The sequence below is a fragment of the Rhipicephalus sanguineus genome, chromosome 4 (genome assembly GCF_013339695.2).
Source record: "Rhipicephalus sanguineus isolate Rsan-2018 chromosome 4, BIME_Rsan_1.4, whole genome shotgun sequence".
Classification (NCBI taxonomy): domain Eukaryota; kingdom Metazoa; phylum Arthropoda; class Arachnida; order Ixodida; family Ixodidae; genus Rhipicephalus; species Rhipicephalus sanguineus.
In genome coordinates this window covers 39,102,293-39,119,651 of record NC_051179.1, presented here as the reverse complement: position 1 = coordinate 39,119,651, position 17,359 = coordinate 39,102,293, and the positions used below count along the sequence as shown (strand labels likewise).

Here is a 17,359-nt window from a genome sequence, read left to right as displayed (position 1 = left end):
TTTTCCCCTGTGCTCTTTCTACTAAAGTACTCAGTACGGCAATGGCTTTTCAAAAATATTCCGTGACTAACCCTACGTAGAGTGATGTTCAAAAAAGTCACAGTTTCGCCGCAAGGGCGAAGCAATGAATGGGATAGCAAACAAATAAAGATGTTACACAAAGTAAGGCTGGCAGCTTTAGGTACAAATGAAGGTAGTAAACGTGAGCTTGCTAAGCAAACAGGTTTGCTGCGGCGGTTGCCATTTGCAAGCCGCAGGTAGAATTGTTGTGTTGATGGAATAAAGTTCCCAGATTTCACACTTTAGCGACATCTGGCATCCTCCTTCGACCTCCTTCCAAACGAAGCCGGCGACTTGCCGCCATGTCTTCGTAACCAAGATTTACAAAGCGGACGAAGAATAAACAGCGCTTAGGACGGGACGAGAAGAAGACACAGACACGGCGCTGAACTAACAACCGAGCTTTATTGCAAAACAAATACAATATACAGGAAGCAGGTATCTTCGCAGAGCAACTAACATAATCAGACGTGCGCATCCATGTGATAAAGGCCATACGGCAAACATGAGCTCGAGCACAAGCACATATCAAGAAGTCATTATCAAGAAGCACATTATCAAGAAGCCTCTAATATCTATTTTCACTGCAGTGAATGGAAATTGAGGGCACGCTTACACAAGAGACACCATGCTGTTGAATGTGGAAGGCTTCGGAAATCTCACGTTCTCGCTGGGCATTATAACGAGCAGCGAGATCGCGAGATTTCGAAGCCTTTCCACATTCAACAGCATGGTGTGTCTTGTGTAGCGGGCCCTCAATTTCCATTCACTGCAGTGAAATTAGACATCTAGATCTACTAGTGTGACAGCTTCTTGATGATGGCTTGTGCTCGAGCTTATTATGTTTGCTGTACGGCCTCTAATCACATGGATGTGCACGTCTGATAATGGTTTATTGTTCTGAGCGGATACCTGCTACCTATATATTGCACTTGTTTTGCGATAAACCTCGGTTGTTAGTTCAGCGCCGTGGTCCGTGTCTTCTTCTCGTCCCGACCTAAGCGGTTGTTTTATTATTCGTCTACTATATGCACCGTCAGCCCAATCAAGCGCACTGCTCAGTTCATTTACAAAGCCACACACGATTTTAAGTACATTATTCACGCACCGATTAGCGGACAAAATGCGCACGCGATGCGTGTGTCAGCCCCGCAGTCCCTCCGTCATTAAGGCCTGACCACACGTACTATCAGCGTCATTGAAAGCCGAACACCAGCAAGCTTCGCAGTGGTATATGTGCGGGCCGTCCAGTATCATCATGGACAGGCGCGCATATGCGCAGTGCGGTCAAACCGGATGCGCGCGCCTGTCATGGTGATGACAGGACGGCGCGAACTATACCATGGCGAAGGCTTGCCGGTGTTCGGCTTTCATTTGACGGTCCTCGACTCTGCGGGGTGATCAGCTAAAACTGCCAATTCCATCACGGAGACCTCTAAGAGGAGGCGCTGGAAAAGCGTTAGTAGAACACTGGCACAGAGGAAGGAATACTATACTAGGGAGATGCGCCTGACGGTCACATTCATGAAGCCTCCACATCGCAAACACCCCGCATCGCCTCCTATATCGAAGGAGCAGCTGAACATTTCGCGATTTCCGTCGCGTCGTTTGCAAGCGCATGCGCGCATGCGAGCGCGTCGCGAAACTTTTGCAGGTTTTTTTTTTTTTTCGCCGTGCAAGCGGCGCAGGTCGATTCACGCATGCTGCTCCTGTAGGTTCTTTAGAAAGCTCGCAATGCCCAGCTGATGCGAATACCCGGTGCAAATCGCGTGCACTGCGGAAAGTACCGGGTGTCACTTTTCATGTGTACGTAATATACGTTCACTTCATTGCTGTTCCTAATGTATGGTATTTGCATGCGAAGGCTTTCGGATGTGTGCTCTGTTGGTTCTTACTCATTGTGTCAACTCAGACACTCGTGAACTTTGTTTTGGTGTCTGAAGCGCCGTACATAACATGCGCCGAAGGAATCGTATCGCGTTTGAGGATGTGTCGTTCACACGGAAGGGCGATAAAGGGCAAATAAACATTGGTTGTTGTTATCGGACTACCTGATGTATTGTGCGGTGTGCGCTTGCTCCGTGCTAGCAGTTGTGTGCGCACTGATTACAACTTTAGGTGCAGGATCGCGCATACAATAAAGCGGTGTCCTCTTTTCGACGTGAAGTTATAACGTCAACTACTAGCATTGCGTTGCGCCGAATATCTACTGAGCAAGCTCTTAAAATCGTGCAGTGCCACGCTCGTTCCTACGAGCAAAGAACTGCTTATCGGCCAATAGATCTGGAAATCGGCCTACGAGAAAGGAAAAGGCTTACGCCCAGCAGAACGCGTAAGTCACTGTCAGGTGAGTTCCGAATGCGATGATGCAGGGGCTGAATGTTTTTGATTACGGCACGTACCGGTACTTTCTGTACTGTTGCACAAAAACGCTCCACGAAGAATTTCAGGCCGCAGCGCTCGGGCCTGCCACACACGAACAGCCTGATAAATATCGGCTTGCAACATTTTGCTGCATGCAAACAGCACAATACGCGCTAAGTTTAAGCCGGAACTACAAATCTGAGCAGAAGCTAATCAGCGCGGAGAGGCACGCCAGCGGGGCGTCTGCTGTTTTGTTTGCCCCATACCGGTTTGTTTACCCCATGACTAATTTTTACAGTGCCACCGTCACATACGTGTCAATGCATTTATTGATAATTTCCTTTTTATTTTCGCTCCCCCCTCTCTCTCTGTCTCTCCCATCTTTCCACTCCCCTTCCCCCCGACGTAGGGTAGCCAACCGGACTGCTGTCCGGTTAACCTCCCTGCCTTCTCCCTTTCGTATTCCCTTCCGCCTCCATAAATTTGACGTCACTTCCGCCACACGTTTCGCAATGCATTGGGACAGGGGTAGTGGCTCAGACACATGCGGCGCCTGAGGCAGCTCATGTTGCCTCCGAGTGATGGCGCCACTAGCATTTCCTCTTGAAAGGTTACGCGGTTTTACAAGTTTCGCGGCTACGCTAGGTGGGCGTTGCGGGTTATTTTAGCGGACTGTTTAATTGAAGAGCTTGCTATCCATACGGTCGGAATTTTGTCCGCACGCATTCGCTTTCTCGTCAAGAAATACAACAGAAACACGCTGCCGCTGTGATTGCAGCGCTGGCTGGAGAGATGTCGGCTGCCTCCACGAGAGCCGCTATTAAGTGATGGCTTGTCAACAAATTAGCGCGATATTTGCACCTGTTTACGCATAGCTCTATCAGGCATTTTCGAACGTTGCATGCGCCTTGAACGCATGCTCGACGCCTGCCAAGCAATGGCGGTGACCGGAACTCGCCAGTCAAGTTACGAAACAAGGGTTGAAAGTTGGGCGAATTGGTACGGGAACATCTTAAGAAAAACTGCAAAGCAGGACGAGACACCAAGACGCTTGTTTTCGTCAGTTCTTTCTTGGTGTCTCGTCCTGCTGCGCAGTTTTTTCTTAACAAGTTACGAAAGACGGTGTGAGTTTTCGCATAAGAAAACGCTTCACATGCACGTGAAAGTGCACGTTGTCAGAAAGATAATAAAAGGCACCCACAACATCCGTTTAATTTGTGGAAAATTACTACCTTGAAATTTCAAACAAGCGCAATTTCAGCTGTTAAAGTAAAAATGGGTACATTCGTGCAAAATTTTCTTGTGAGGGCGCATTGCTAAACGACTTTATTTTCTAATCTGAATCTACTTTCTGCAATTTAAATTCTTTATGAACAGCATTGACGTAAAGATTACACACAAAACATCCACCAAACGCAAAAAAACACTCTAGCAGTTTAGATTCCAGAAATATTACAAATTTGTGTTCTAACTGGCGTGGCAGTACAATATTGTCAACTTTTCTTCAACAATATTACATAACAAGAACGTATCTGCTGCGAAGGCATATCTGTAATTTTACGAGCAGGCTTTCTGCTTCTTCCTGGCAACTCAAGCAATGTTGTTCAACAAATCTCTACCTGATATACACCTTGGAGTGGCCATCGTGAGGCTTGAAGAAATACATGCCAACTTTTTCCGACACCACAGTCGTTTCTTCGCATAATGTCGAAGTGCAATAAAGTACCGGAAAACAATGGAAAACAAAATTAATGCTTCGTCTAGCGCTAGGAAAGTGTTGAGGTGGAAAAAAAAAAGTTGAAATAGTTCCGTACCTCCTCTGAGCAGGCTGCTTTTTGTGCTTCTTCGCTAGCGTAAAATGTATATGCCTTATTTGATGGCGACTGGTCGTTCGGGTCATTTTCGGCGGACGTCGCGTATGCTGCGGTTCGAATTTTTGTTGATGCTGGTCCTTTGGTCCCCTTCTTTTCGCTTCTTTTGCTAGGGTTTGGGAGTCCTTTTGCTAAGGTAAGCGGGGTGATTTGGAAGGATCGTCGGAACAGCGTCTGCCGACAGCGTTGGTCTACCACGGGGAATGCCATAATCTCTTTGCCATCAATTATATGAATGTAGTCCCTGATTACTTAACGCAGCTCAAAATGCAATTCGCACATTGTACACGCTTCGTCAAGCTTCTTATCCTCGCGGTGCAGGTTCCTCACCGCTGTATTCGTTTTTCTTAGTCTTGAGGGACGTTGAAGAAAGACGCCTTCGGCGCGCCCTTAACACGGCTGTAACCAGTTTTGAACCCAGGCACGATACAGTGATTGTGCCACTAGTAGGCATACTTGCTTAGCATACCTTAGCATGAACACGTCAGCGCAAAGCGAATACCGCGGTCGTTGTTGATGCAAACCACTGAACCTCTCAATAGCGCCAAAAACCAATCGACTTGCCGCCTCCTTTAGCACGTGCGCAGCAAGAGAGCGGCAGCGGCAGAAGGATCGGAGCGCGAGAAACTTCAAGAGGAAACGGCTGCAGCGCCCCTAGCGGCTCCCAGTACCGGCGACATGAGCGGCTTCAGAGCGCCACCTGCGTAGCATAGGGCAGAGAGCACACTACCCCCTTCTAGTACACTGTAGCAATAGGATACGATAGGGCCTCTTCGGAGTTTTCCTTCCTCCATGGAACATGGCTACCGTACACGAGCGTCGCCCAATGAGATTTGTCGGCGGCGCTTCAGCGGTTGTCGCTATTTTAAAGAAAAGGAGAACAAAATCTAGGGGTTTTATCGATGACAAGCGGCTTCCATGGCAGATTGTCGGCTTCCATGGGCAGACACGCAGCGTCCCTCCGCACTGGCGCTCCAACAAGCTGGATATAGGGAGCGTATACATAATACATGCATGTCAAAAACGGCCGGTCATTTAGGCTCCCTACTGGATATGTCAGTGGAACGCCTCCTGTCAGTGCATGTGTGATATTCATTGCAAATGAACGCTGCCCGCGTGTGCGCGAGAACTTGCAGCAGAGCCAACGCGCGCTTCAATGTCAGCGATGATAATAATGGTAATAATTAGGGTTGGACGTCCCAAAACTACGATATGATGTTGAGAGACGCCGTAGTGAAGGATTCCGGAAATTTCGGCCTCGTGGGTTTCTTTATCATGCACCTAAGTCTAAGTACGCGGGCCTCAAGCATTTGCGCCTCCATCGAAAAGGCAGCCGCCGCGGCCGGGATTCGATCCCACGACCGTCGGGTCAGCAGTCGAGGGCCATCAATGTCAGCGAGATGCTTGCAATAGAAACGCTGCTAGCCCCGACTAGGTGGTGTTGGCCGGCCACATCTGATGCAACTTTCCGACATTGCTTGCCATCGAACAAGCGAGTGCCAGGAGGTTGAAGGGCAAGACCCCTTGTGGTCCAATCCACCACAGTGGATGTGAGCCACAGACATAGGTCAACAAGAACAAGCCCTTGTTGGGAGCACGACTCTTGAGTGAAGAGACGCTATTTTCTGTCTCCCAAGCGGGGACATGGCTCAGCGCCTAAGGGCGGCGGGAGTGGGACGCGGATAAAGATGAGGAAGAATATCAGCAGCTCGCCGTCACTGCAGCATAGTTGGCGGGCGGACCGGGAGCCCTGCCGTGGCACAGGGACTCAGAGGTAGGCAAGCCCAGACTGCTCCACAATCTCCAGGCGAGCGTGCAGGGTCAGGACCTGGGAGCGTGGCGGGAAGAGCAGGTCTTCCACTGAGGCAGCAGGCAGTCTGAGATGTCAGTAGGGCCGACCCAATGCCGCCGGGCACCGACGGGCTTGGCTTTTTCAACGGGGAGAGAATTACCCCGGCCTGGCTCTCAAAGATAGCCCCTCTTTTCACTCTTTTCTTTCACTCCCCTTACTCCCAACGTCGCTGAACCGTACCATCCATTGGTACAGGCCTGTGTGCATCCGCCTTTGAGGAGGAAATGCCGCGGACTTGATTTCATGAAGAACGGTCGCATCGTCCGCGACGCCCTGGATCACTCCTCGTGCCTCTCGCTGATCGACGCCCCGTGACGGCTGCCTCGACCGGAATGCCGCGCGCCTCTCATCGACGAGGCCTTCGCCGCGTCGTCACCGATGTGCATCGTGCCCCTGGCTGAATCGTGGTCCCGTCCCTGAACTCTTGCGACCGGCTCCCCATCTTTCCTGTCTTCTTCTCTCTTGTAGTGGTTCTAGGGGAAAAGGAAAAAGACGCTAATTTCTGCAGCCCTTGAGGGAGCACGGCTAAGCGCCGCTTCTCTCTTCGTCGCAGAAATTTTAGTCGCACATGCACCGTTAACACCCTTGCAAGTGGTTGATGTCACACTCTAACAACAATGACCTTCCACAGACCGGACCGCGGTCGAGTACAGCTAAGAGGTTTACTGGACGACAAGGATAAGGGTGATCGGAGGAGGTCTAAACATTCGATCCGTATATATCCTCGACTTTTAGAGAATATAAGTGTTGTTTGAATTTTTATATCCAAAGCTTTTATGTCTCACAAATTGGCGTTGTAGGTGTGACTGAAAAAAAAAAAACAGTGCCGGTCGCATGTGTGTTTGTATGCGCCGTTTTCCGATAATTGATGCTTTCCCTATCGTGGGCTTGTGGCGATCAGCCGTTCCTGATAGAGCAATGTGGTCTTTTATCGAGGTGACTGTCATTGTTGCCTGTAGCAACCTAAGTGTTGCGCTGCTAAACACGGAAACAGTTAGGAGGGAGCATTCTGCAATGCGATAGAAAGAAAAAAAGAGAAAAAACAGCGCTACGCCAGGCACGCACACGCCATGCTTCGCTTGTCCCCATTTTCTCGGTAGGACAAGAGCTCCTAACTTTAATCAATGCATACGGCGTTCACGGGAACTTTAGTGATGTGGTGTGTTTGGGTTTCGATCCGTTGCTTTCTTGCGGAGATATGTAGAGAAACAAACAACAGGTCATGTAACATCGGTAGCTTAAGCAATACGAAGGAAAAAAAAATCACAGTTTCACCGCAAGAGCGAAGCAATGAATGCGATAGCACCACATCGTAATGGTATACGAAGTAAGGCTGGCAGCTCTTCGATTTGGACTTTATACGGAAGATGGCGGTGACGCCGACTGCAAAAACCCGTCGAGAGTGTTCATATAATCGCTATCGCAATAATAAGAAAAAAAAAAGAACCAACTCTCAGGCCTTTTTCTGGCAAACAGTTTCGTCATTGTGCGTCATCGGACAATTCAGGAACAGACTTGACAAACTTGGAGTATATGTCAGATATTATATCTGAACGTCGGGACGTACTAGTCATGATCAGATATGGCAGCACACATTAGAACGAGGATGGACGACACTGAAGCATAGGCAAACGCATGCGTCGAAATACAGCGTGTTTGTCTATTCGTGAGTGGCATCCTTAGTTCTATACGCACGGCCTTGTGCCATCTAATATGAGGGCTTGGAAAGTTCGGCACCTAAGAAAATTGCTGATAGAGTACACCACTACGCCTCCTTTTCCAATGCAGAGGAGCCAGAAGCGTACAATTGACGGGAATTTCAAAGGCTTTTGCTTTTACTGGGCACAAAAGCCGCAAGCATTTGCAGAGCTGTAAAAACGTCATGGACGCCATGATTTAGGCTATTGAAGTATCTTATTTTCTTAACGACACGCGTCTAGAACACTTTTAAATTGATCAGCGGTTTTTTCCTGTGATCTCCAACTCCTGGTGGAGATCAGTAGTTTTGTCAGAGCTACAGCCTTCGAGATTGCTGTGGTGCGCTCACACAATCTCGGAGGCTGCACCAGCGCTGCGACGTTTCGCTTCTTCTTCGACAGATCGCACCACGAGCCTTCACTCTGTTCTGCTAATCCCCATTTGCCAATCCCACTCCCATTCGGTTTCAATAAAATTTATACCCCCCCCCCCTCAGAAGCTCAGTTCATAATTGTGTTGTGCACATCGCCTTTCGTAGTCTGTTTGCCAAACGCGTTGTCGATAGCGGTTCAGATGGGCGGCTACAGGTTGAATGATTGCCATTTGCATTTGCGTTCTTAAATGTCCGCTACACATGTCGGTATTCAGTCTCTGCTCTTGCGGCATACCCGGGGACAACATTCTGCGACCACGTTGGAAAAACTGCGGGGGCGGTGCTACAGCCACGGAAGTCGTCTCTGTAGGCTGACACCACTTTCTGTTTTTGCCGTTTGCTGGTGCTGTTCTTGGGCGTCAAGGCTTGGGAAAAAGTTGTCAGGCAAGCTAGAATTGCCAGATCAGGTATGTAGATCAAATGTGTTTTTATTTTGCCAAGTATGGTTTGTCAGATTCGTCATGACTATCGTGTACCGCTCACGTAACGCGTTCGGTACGGGAGAGGGCGTTGAATTTCCCGCTGGTTTGGGTTTCGCTGGTCGAACGCGGTAGTTTAGCGCCACCTCTTGGGATTTCCTCAACATGTGCACGTTGCTGATTTCGTGATGATTTCGGCGCCGTGGACCAGGGGTCTCAAACACGCGGTTCGCGGCTTCACAAGAAATAAAATGTTTGTGACTTTGTTAAAGGTATACTCGCGTTATTTACTCGCCTATTGCGATCAATAACGCTTTGTTCGGCTAAGCTACATAGACTAGACTGGTCTCAAGCACTTTTTTTTTCGTGAGGCACCGCATGCGGTCACCATGTGTTGAAACGTAGCCGTGGAACAAAATCTGAATATTTCAGAATCGGCGTCCCCATTTTAGGCCTTCTTGTGATCAATATCGATGTGTTTATCGAATCCTGACGCCAAATCTCCTTTAAAAAATTATCCATATGTGAGATATCGGAAAGGCGTTCTTTCAAATGGCAGCGTTAGGTAAAATTTTGTCCCCCCCCCCCTTTATTTATCTGTATTTCTCTTTCTTTGTCTGTCTATGTACTCGTTTTCTCGCCCATCAGAGTTATCGCATCCCACGCCGGATGATGATGATAATTTTCTATCTACGACAAACGGCCAACATCGAGCATAACAGCTTTGCTGTAAAACACCTTCCTGAGAAAGAGCATGCAGGTTGCGACAGTTCTGTTTGAAAAAGTGTGAAAAATGGTTTAAGAATTTTGCATTAGGCTAGTTGATTCATAACACACGCACGCACGCACACGCACACACACACGCACGCACCCCCCCCCCCCCCCACACACACACAAGCGCGCGCAAGTGTGTGTAATATCTGTGAGCTAATATGGTGTATTATGTAATTATGTATTACACACGCACATGTGTGTGTGTGTGCGTGTGTAATGGTATTTGCACCCCCCCCCCCTTTTCGCCTAGTTGGCGCTTACGGTTGCCGAAAATAATAAACAACCGCTTGCGCGCGCGGAGTAATGTCCCGTGTAAAAAAAAAAAAAAACTAATTCACGGTGAGGTGACACTTTAAGGCGATTAAATGCGGAAATAGAACTTTTGCTTTTTGTTGTCTTTTCTTTTTTTGCTGTCGTTGCTTACAATGTATTTCGCCAGCATTCGAATTACGCGCGCTCGCAATGGATGCAACGTTGGAGACCATGGCCCCGAAAAGAAGGAGCGAGCGCGCGCCTCTAGACCGGCCGTGGGCCCCGCCATGGTGTAGCGGAAGTCGCCAATAGATGGCAGCACTCGAGCAGCGATTTGAACGTATCAGGCACCATAGCAGGTTTGCCCGCGCGATACGAAGAGCTAAGTCACATCATCCGCCACTATTGCTATAACCATGACACGTTACGCGATGCCTTAACCTTGTTCATATGACTTGGTGGATATGTAGAGCAATTACTTGTACTTCAATATGCCTGTGCTTTTTAAGATTTCTAAATTTTCTGTATTCCCAGATTTTATGTAGTATTCCGTAACTGCTCTGGCAAGTTTGTATTGTAAATTTTTCCCCTCCCCTCTACACTGCTCTAAATCCCTGAGCGTAAAATAAAATAAAAAGTCACAGTTTCGCCGCAAGGGCGAAGCAATGAATGCGATAGCAAGGAACTAATGCTATACGAAGTGAGGCTCGCCAATGGATACTCTCAGTTTGAACAGCGCTTCTGTTGCAAAGGCGGCCGAAGCAGCGAAGGAAACTAGCGTGCTTCAAGTGTCGAGCTGTGACACTTGATAGTTCGCGCTCATCTTCTGTTTGTTCGTTTAGCGGCGTCCCTGAGCTCGAGTGACATTCGTACGCGCCGTAACATGAGCGCGGACATCACGGTGAAAGCGTGAAACATTCCTCTACCCCGCGCCACGAGAAAACCGCGCGAGCAGACAGCGGAAGGGCAAGCTTCTCCCATGCGCAAATATAAGAAGAAGCGAGCGAGCTCGCCGACGACTTTTAAATGCGCCCGTCGGGCTCCTAGCGCCACCTCGCTGGTAATGAAGAAACGCTTATTATCGCCTTCTGTCTCTGAGTCCGTCCAGCGCTAAATGGTGTGTATATAACGCTCGCCGTTAGCTACGTGGAGGGTCTGCGTTTCGTGGCGTAGTGGATAGCACCGCTCGCTGCGGAGCAAGCGGTCCCTGGTTCGATTCCGCGCTTCGGAAGCATTTTTCTGAGTTATTTTTCTTTGGGGCCTTTTTATATATATACATACTTATACATATACGGTGCATGACGGCGGCGACGGCGACGGCGACGGCAAAATCCAGCCGAGACTGTCCATATAATTGCTATCGCAATAAAAATAAAGATAAAATAAAATAACGTGGCGTTATAATCAGAACTTAGGCTAGATGGTTTACTTAAAAGTATAACGTTAACAGCGGTGGAAAAAAAAAATCGGCAGATCCCACGCACTGTGGGAATCGATGTAATGCGAAGCAGCCAGCAAAGAGCTGCATACATCGCCTTGTTTGTCTTTGAGCCAAATGAAATCGTTCATGCCATGGCATCTAGTCCACCATATATCGCATATTTGCCATGCACGCATGCATGCACAATCTAGTATACACCATGCCAATGAAACGCATATTCTGGTATATACAATGCATGACCTGTCGTTTATGTTCATCACGCATTCGTGTCGTGCCATACCAAGTTTGGTATATATCCAGTTAACAAAACGGCCGGAAGCATACTATGACAGTGGCATGTAAATCATACCGTACATGACATGCAACATGATTCGCATGTTAAGACCTCTCATTTATGTTCGTCATACAGTCACATCGCGCAATACCAGTTTTGGTGTATATCAAACGAGCGAAATGGCCGCGAGTGCACCACGAGTATAGCATGTAAATCATGCCATACATGACATGCATGGCATGATTTTCGTGTTAACACCTTTCATTTACGTTCGTCATACAGCCGCTTCGCTTTCTGTTTCTCTTTTGCCTGACCAGCGGGTGGAATATTTCTGTTTCTGTTTAAAGAAGAAATCAAGTGTCTGAGCCCCGCCACGGTGGTCTGGTGGTTATGGCGCTCGACTGCTGACCCGAATGTCGCGGGATCGAATCCCGGCCGCGGCGGCTGCATTTTCGATGGAGGCGAAAATGCTTGAGGCCCGTGTACTTAGATTTAGGTGCACGTTAAAGAACCCCAGGTGGTCGAAATTTCCGGAGCCCTCCACTACGGCGTCTCTCATAATCATATCGTGGTTTTGGGACGTTAAACCCCAGATATTATTATTATTATTATTATCAACTGTCTGAATAGTTATCTCTCACGCAGACCATTACGCGTGCCGGATTGATAGGTTCGCCTATTGCTTGGGCATGCAGATAAGTTTTCGTGCCTTCTTTATTTTCGCCCGTTGTGCGCCTCTTCAGTGGTTACTTGTTAGTGGGCGTTTGGGGTGTCTTGACTTCTCTCTTGTGTCCGTGTTTGCACGGCCTGTCCCTTTAACACGAATATACTCGCTTGGTAGGGGATTTACTGAAACCTGTATAGGCACTACTTCCGATTGGGGACACTGCACGCTAATCATGCAGATATAATGCAGCGTAAAAATTTACTACCTACTCATGAATGCTGGCCGGGACGCGCAACTCGTCCCCAGTGGCGACTCGCCATTCCAGAAATTGTCACTTAGATTCCGGGATTTACTCAAAAGTGTGCCATGCCCGTCATTGCAATAAAACAATTAACTTTAGTCCATCTTTACAAAAAGTGTGCTGACCGTATTAAGGTTTACACCGATGGGTCATGTCGGAAACATAGTTCTACGTCAGCTTTGTATACAGCTGCATACCAAGAGAGAAAAGCTTTTCGGCTCTGTCCCTTTCAAAGCGTCCACTACGGCAGAACTATTTGCTGAGACTTTCTGCTTTACGCTTTATATGTAGACAGACAGGACCTGTTCGCTGCGTAACATTAAGGTACTGGCAACCTCATTAGTGTGTATAAAAGGCATTGTAAGCTTTCTGAACCACGTCTGGCTCCGCGCTGCCTCTGTGTCGGCCGTCCTCTGACCAAGCGACGATGATATGTGATGACGTCATCAGGTGACGCCATAGTGACTTCGCCCCGCCACGGTGGTCTAGTGGTTATGGCGCTCGATTGCTGACCCGAAGGTCTCGGGATCGAATCCCGGCCGCGGCGGCTGCATTTTCGATGGAGGCGAAAATGTTTGAGGCCCGTGTACTTAGATTTAGGTGCACGTTGGAGAAATCCAGGTGGTCGAAATTTCCGGAGCCCTCCACTACGGCGTCTCTCATATTCATATCGTGGTTTTGGGACGTTAAACCCCAGATATTATTGTTATAACGACTTCATGATTACGTCACGTCATATGGTAACGCCATCGCGTGATGTTGATTTCTTGCATCACTCGTGCTGAAGCCGCCGACGGTCAAATTTCGCGTTTGATGAAGCAGCTCTTACAGTGTGTCGCAATGCACCTGTTGGCGTATGTGAAAGAACAGGCGTCTGTACTATACAAGTATGTTACGGGCTTAAAACGTTAGTGGTCTATAGTGGCAACGAATGCCTTGGTATTGCTGGTCCGCAGGCCACAACGAGCCGAGCTTCGAGCCGAAGGAGCTGTACTCGATGATGCTGCGCGTGCTACAGGGATTCTACCTGGTCCGCCAGGAGGTTCACGAGCGTGCCATGGCGCACCTAGATATGGACCGCGAAGCCAACGAAAAAGAGCAGAACAGGTACGTCTCTGTGGCAAATTATTTATGCTGAGAGCTGCGTACGGTGGATTTCTTTCAAAAGTGAAAGAAATCCGGGCGTCCTTCCCCACACTTTTGGAGGAGAACATCAGTTTTATACCGAATAGCTTGTGTTTAAGGACTTCAGACAGTCCTCGCATAAAGAATTGACACGTGCAAAAAAAAATTTTTTTAAATTCTATAACGGCGTCTCGTGCTTTCTCTTCTGTTAAGCTTACATTTCGTTGTCGGGACGTCTTTCGAAATGCATGTATCTTGCTGCCGCACTGCATTTGTTACGTAAGACTGCAGCATGGCCATCATCAATTATTGGTGTCAAGATACGCGCGTGTTTAACCTGATCGAGCACTTTTGTAATTGCGGTCTTGCGTCACTGTTATTGCACTCCAATATATGCTAGATAAATCTTCACTTGCTTTAAAATGAATAAACGGTCATGTGAGATAGCCTTAATCAAAGGGTCATGCACCGTATGCATTATGCTGCGCTAGAAAGTCGCGCTACGTTTGCGTGAAATCAACGTTTAACTTGATCGATAACTAAAACATTCTGAACTGTGTTTATATGCTTTTTTTTTCTGGTGTGAAAGAAATCTTATAATTACAGATAGCTGAGCTAGTTGGTACGTATTCATGCTAAACGACTGGACATGCAAACACGGGCACAACGAAGTCAAGACGTTTGTGGCTTCTTGACTTCTCTCTTGTGTGCGTGTTTGCCCGCCCAGTCTTTTAGCGTGAAAGAAATCATGCATTCATACGCATTGGCACGTTCGAACGTGACTTTAGAAAACTGTGATAAGTCGACGGTAATACTTTAGTGAATGGCTTGATGTGTGGTGTTCGGCGACTGGAACGGATACTCGGAGCGCGTGACTGCTGGTGGTGAGGGTGACAGGGAGCGTTCCTGACACATAGTGACTGCGTTCGGTACACGGCCGTTCAGTCTGTTGTTCTTGGTGGCGCCGGCGGCGCGCTGCCTTGCCATGGCTTCAAAACACTGCGATCACGCGGTGCGCCGCGCGAAGCGGCTGGAGCTGGTGGGCGTGCGTTAAGAAAGATTGCGGCGCTCCGTTGGATCCACCGAGAACCACAGAGTGAATGACCGTTGACCGCATGCTGTCACCATGCGTCAAGAATGCGCTCGCCTTCACGGTCATCCTCACCGCCAACAGCCACGCGCAACGAGTATCGTGTTCCAACGCCGAGCACTGTACGTGAGAACGCGTGAGCGGGGCGCCGTCACACAAATGTGAACACTGTTTCTCTCTGTGCGAACTATGCCCCATAGGATGTTCCGTGCCTTCAAGGCGGACCGGCTGTTGATAGCGTCCTCGGTCATCGCCTGCGCCGTCAAGATCAAGCTTCCGCGGAGATACACCGAGGTGAGGAAGGGCGCTTTCAACATTTCTTCGACCTTCGGCGACCGTAACGTCACGATGTCCCATGTTGCTATGCTTGTAGCAGAGTAGAAGCAAAGGAAAAAAAAAAACTTTGCTACAGCATACCGAACGAAAAATTGCTGCGCAAAAAACACGTACGAGGACTAGAAGGGAACACTTACAACAGATTTCATTCAGTGTGCTACACCAACTCGCCGACATCAGGCTCCTTTTACTACATCAGTATCTGTGCAATCTAACTGAAGCGAAAATAGACAAAGAAAATGTTATTGGCTTATCAACACAAGTAGCCGCGAGCGCCGTCTTAAAGGGGCCCTGCAACACTTTTTCAGCATGGTCGGAAAACGCTGCTGTCGGTAGTCGAGGCTCCCGAGAACACGCGAGCCCGGCCTGGCATTTACAATAAATTCTCAAAGCTAAAAATCGCTTCCTCTTGTCTCGAGAAATCATGCTATTTCTCAAAATCGCTGCGTAACTGACTCAAGTTCTACGCCATTGGCTGATTTGAACATGGCGCGCTTGGTAGTTACGGCGGCCGCCGTAGTAGGCCGTCACTTACCCGCGCGCGTGTGCGCGATCGCACTGAAAGTACGCCGCGCGTTCGAAGAAAAAAAGAGAAAAAGTGCTCATCCTAAAAAGACAGGGCGTGCAAACACGGACACAAGAAAGAAGTCAGTTGTACCGGCATAGAAATGAAGATACACGCTTGATGATTGAGGCATGGCATATCGAGAATAGTGGTAGCGCATGCGGGATCCAACCGTCGATTAACTTGCATAAAGATGAAATCAAATGCCTTAACACAGTTATCTTCCACGGTCACAGTTCCATGATCACAGTTATCTTCCACGTAGACCCCCACGCGTGCCGGATTGGTAGGTTCGTCTATTGCATGGGCGTGCGCAGATAAGTTTTCGTGCCTTCTTTCTTTTCCGCCGTTGTGCGTCTCTTCAGTTGTTAGTCGGCGTTTGTGGTGCCCTGACTTCTTTCTTGTGTCCGTGTTTGCACGCCCTGTCTTTTTAGAATGAATACTTACCTCAGCTCTCTTTTATTCTAAGAAAAAGGGCTCAAGGTCACGAGGCGCGCGTGATGTACCTTCTTCCCCCGTGCCATCCCTCCCTGCTTAACTTCCAGTGCTTTCGTCGGGGCGAGAGAAGAAAGCAATTACAGCGTACGACAAATCTTTCTAACTACGCTCGTACTGGATAGATTCTAAAAATTTTTGCAGCGGTCGATTCGTCAGGCAATAAGCTCCTTTAAATAAGCCATTCCATGGCTACTTGGAAAAGTGTTGCACGGCCCCTTTAAAACTAAGTTTATTTGCACTTCAACAAGCCTTTTTACACACAATACCAGGCCATATTACTCATAATGTTAATAAGAATGACAAGATAGCAGGAAAGTAAACAGAGATGTTGTAGACAGAAATGATCACATGTCTACAAGCGGGACGAAATGCTAGCGCTGATGCGCACCGGTGTTAGAAAATACAAAATAATCAGTTGTGTAAGTCGGCACTCGTCACAGTCTGTGCCTCTGTGTGTCTCCTGTCTTCGTCTGTAAGACGCGCTGCATTACTCCGAGTAAGATATCCTTTACCTCCGATAAGGCCCTCCTCTCCCATCTTTTTCCTCTTTCGCTATCTACAGTTCCTTGGCCACCTGCAAGACGCCACCCGGCTCTCGGGAAAGGAGGTGCACCACTTCAGCTCCGTCATCATGACTGTGCTCTTCAAGGAAGATCCGCTTGCGGAATGAACATGACGCGGGATCGTCCGACCATCCACCGTCAAACTTGTCATATATTCTAGTCATTTTGCTTCAAGGTTCTCCTGCTTTCAGTCATACATACCATGACAAGTTCGCTAGGTTCCTCCCAACGACGGAACGGTGCAAAGTTTAAGAGTTACCGTAAACAAGAAAATAAATTATTTTTGTTGGTCATGACCTTCTCCACGTGTCACCTCTTGTTTCGGTGCTGTATGGCTCGCACTCGGACGTCACCGGAGTGCCATTATGCAGTACCAGCACACACCGAAAAGCTAGGCTCGGGACGTCACACGAATGATAGCAGAACATTCAGCGCAAGTTTTGTCGTTATTCAGGCCCAGAGGCCAATAATGTTCCGGCCTCATGTACCATATCTAAGCACTAGATTACTAACGGCGGTGATTATACTGCATTCACCTCGGCGCAGCCGCCATGTTGTAGTACCAGCGAGTTTAGAAGCTCATTCTTTTAGGGGCGAAGCTCCTTAGGGTGTGGGTCGTTCCCTCCTCTGCAGTAGTAGTATGTCGCCAGTGTTATGATCGGCCTGCCTGGCTTGGCGCCGCTTTGACGCATGAGACGTTGCGGCTAAGACTACCCTGATTTATTCCGGGTCAGCGGTTCCAGAGATGCCCCAAGAGCGGCGACAACACGAAGGTC

General features: G+C 48.4%; 1 protein-coding gene across 1 annotated transcript in view; it reads left to right on the top strand.

Annotated features, from left to right (window-relative positions):
• The window catches only part of LOC119389789 (cyclin N-terminal domain-containing protein 1-like), a 489,989-nt gene extending 473,113 nt beyond the window's left edge, over nucleotides 1-16,876 (top strand). The window contains 3 exon segments of the mRNA XM_037657176.2: nucleotides 13,363-13,513; nucleotides 14,822-14,915; nucleotides 16,583-16,876. Of these exon segments, the coding sequence (XP_037513104.1) occupies nucleotides 13,363-13,513; nucleotides 14,822-14,915; nucleotides 16,583-16,690 (353 nt within the window). The 3' untranslated portion in view covers nucleotides 16,691-16,876.
• The last annotated feature ends 483 nt before the right edge of the window (nucleotides 16,877-17,359 follow it).